The 2,744-nt window shown below is 46.2% G+C and overlaps 1 protein-coding gene across 1 annotated transcript; it reads right to left on the bottom strand.

The window, feature by feature from the left end:
- Nucleotides 1-1,424: 1,424 nt before the first annotated feature.
- On the bottom strand, nt 1,425-2,451 carry LOC140626898 (olfactory receptor 10R2-like). The gene has a single exon (XM_072814760.1). It carries the CDS (start codon nt 2,422-2,424, stop codon nt 1,483-1,485), a length of 942 nt encoding a protein of 313 aa, XP_072670861.1. The 5' UTR covers nt 2,425-2,451; the 3' UTR covers nt 1,425-1,482.
- Nucleotides 2,452-2,744: the final 293 nt, after the last annotated feature.

The raw sequence follows: 2,744 nt of genomic DNA, 5'->3' as shown, positions 1-2,744 counted from the left end.
GGGAAATGAACTAGGGGTGGTGGAACGGGAGGAAGGCGGGTGGTGGGGGTGACTGTGCGACGGGCACTGAGGGGGGCACTTGATGGAATGACAACTGGGTGTTATTCTGTATGTTGGCAAATTGAACACCAATAAAAAATAAATTTATTATTAAAGAAAAAAAAGACCTGAGCCTGAGACAAATGCTTACCCAACTGAACCACTCAGGCACCCTCGATGATACACACTTTAATTTGGAAATCTAAATAAAATTAACAGAGAGAAGTAGTCTCATTTTGCATTCAAGTGAACACTGATGGGCTCTAGCATGTGCAGAAGGCCTAAGCAAGAAGACGAGGTGTCTGAAATTCAGGTCATGTAGATCTGGGGAAAGGTCTCAGTGGTCGTAACCACCTCAAACATCTGTGAGCCAAGATTGGAGTCAGTGGATGATACGAGAGACAGAGAGGATGATAATCATAGAATAACGAGCATGTGCCACAGCAAAGGGAAAGCAGCAGGTACCGGTTCAGTGAAGGTGGGGTCCATGAGGGGTACTGAGGAAGGACCTTCTGTACAGGGGACATGAGGGGCAAGATGATCACCAGAGTCAGTCTCTCGTAAAATACCAGCCTGATGACCACTCTGAACTGGGTCCCTCCCTCTTCTGAATGCATTCCATGTGGAACGGCATCGAGACCTCTCCTCCAGCCTTTCTCCAGGGACTGGATGGTGGGTTATTTTCCCTACTCTCTCACGTAGCATATCTGTATGTTCCATAACAAGTAGTTTAAAGGGGTAGTTAGAAAAGGCACCTAAATGGATCATTTTCAGAGATTTGGAAGAATTAAAAGGTCCTTACGAAGATGCACAAAGCCTTGATTACCATGAGCTACACTCTGTGCAGTTGTACATTTTACATGTATTTTCCTTCAAGTTATTCATTAAATACAAACAAAATCCCTGTGACATAAAAAAGGAAAATTATACTATCTTTATGTAACATATTTTAAAATTTAGATTAAGGGAACCATAACTTTCTTAAAGTCATGACTTAACAAGGGTCAGGCTGAAACCTTCTGATTCCTTAGTGCAGTATGACTTCCATGTCATCCCTCACATCTAAGTCACCTTCAGACTCAAGCATGTCCTTTTAAGCTGGTCATAACTTTAAAGAAAGAGCACAATCACAGCTTGGGTCAAATGAGCGAAAGAATGAGCAGGAGATACAGGCTTTTAAGAGCCTTTTGAGAACCCGAAGTCAAGAGGAGGAAAGGAGAAGGAGGAGAGCTGCAGATGCATTCTATCCCCCTTTCATCCTTACACCAGCATTGTTTTTTCCTATTACCTGCTTTACCTAAGAGAACATTTAGACCCTGCAACATCACACAAGTGGTCCAAGGCCACACGTTATACTGACATTTGTTTGCAGAAGCTATCATGACTTGAACACTTAGTGACACATTCCACTCAAACGTGTGGGGACTGTTGAAAACTGTCCAACTATAAAGTCTTAAGAGAAACCGCAGTCTTCCCAATCACTTTCCGAATGGCCAGCTGTACATCTTTGTTCCTAAGGCTGTATACCATAGGGTTCAACAGTGGGGTGATGATAGTGTAGGTCACTGTCACCAGCCTGTCTTTACCTGATGAGGATTTGGCTGAGGGCCGCAGGTAGACGGAGGAGGCACAGCCATAGTGGACGATGACCACAATAAGATGGGAGGCGCAGGTGGAGAAGGCTTTTCGCTTGCCATCAGCAGATGGGATCTTCAGGATGGTGCGGACAATGAAGCCATAAGAGATGCAGATGAAGATCAAGGGCACAACAAGCACCAGGACACCACAGACGAAGATGATCAGCTCGTTGATGTAGGTTTCAGCACAGGCAAGTCGGATGACTGGGGAGATGTCACAGAAGTAGTGGTTGACCCTGTTGGAGCCACAGAAAGGGAGGCTGAAGACCAACGTTGTTCCCACCAGAGATATCAGGAAGCCACTGACAATACAAGTTGCTGCCAGCTGGGCACACACCCTCCAGCTCATGAGAACGGGGTAGCGCAAAGGCTGGCAGATGGCAGTGTAGCGGTCATAACCCATAACTCCCAGAAGCAGGCAGTTCGTGACAGCAAAGCCAAGGAAGAAGAACATCTGTGTGGCACAGCTGATGAAGGAGAGTGTCCTGAGGACAGAGAGCAGGTTAATAAGCATCTTGGGCAGGATAACAATTGTGTAGAAGACTTCCGAGGTAGACAGGACACAGAGAAAGAAGTACATGGGCGTGTGGAGGCTGCGGTCCAGGCGGATGACCGAGATGATGGTGAAGTTTCCACTCAGGATGATCAAGTAGAGGCCGAGAAAGAGCACAAAGAGCACAGGTTGCAATTCGCCAAAGCTGGAGAAACCGAGCAGCAGGAACTCAGTGACCCGGGAAGAATTGGCCATGGAGGGTGGACTCCTAGGGACAAAGCCAGTGTGATCACGTCCAGAGATCTTGGGATGGAGGAATCAGACTTTCCTTCCTAACGTAGCTGCGCTGTCTGGCTGGTGTGAAAGAGAAACAACTGGCAGGAAGGAGAAAAAAAAGGATAGACCAAAAAAAAAAAAATGGTTGAATTGATACGGCACCTATGGTGCCATTTTTTCTGGCAATGATTTTAGCAGTGAATTTGGGTAAGTGTTCACACGAAGGGATTGGTATTTGCTCACATATAGCCTATCTTCTAGCTCCCACTCCAGTCCTCCAGGTTTAATCAGTCTCCACT

The sequence above is a fragment of the Canis lupus genome, chromosome 38 (genome assembly GCF_048164855.1).
Source record: "Canis lupus baileyi chromosome 38, mCanLup2.hap1, whole genome shotgun sequence".
NCBI classification, from domain to species: Eukaryota; Metazoa; Chordata; class Mammalia; order Carnivora; family Canidae; genus Canis; species Canis lupus.
This window is presented reverse-complemented; position numbering and strand designations above follow the sequence as displayed.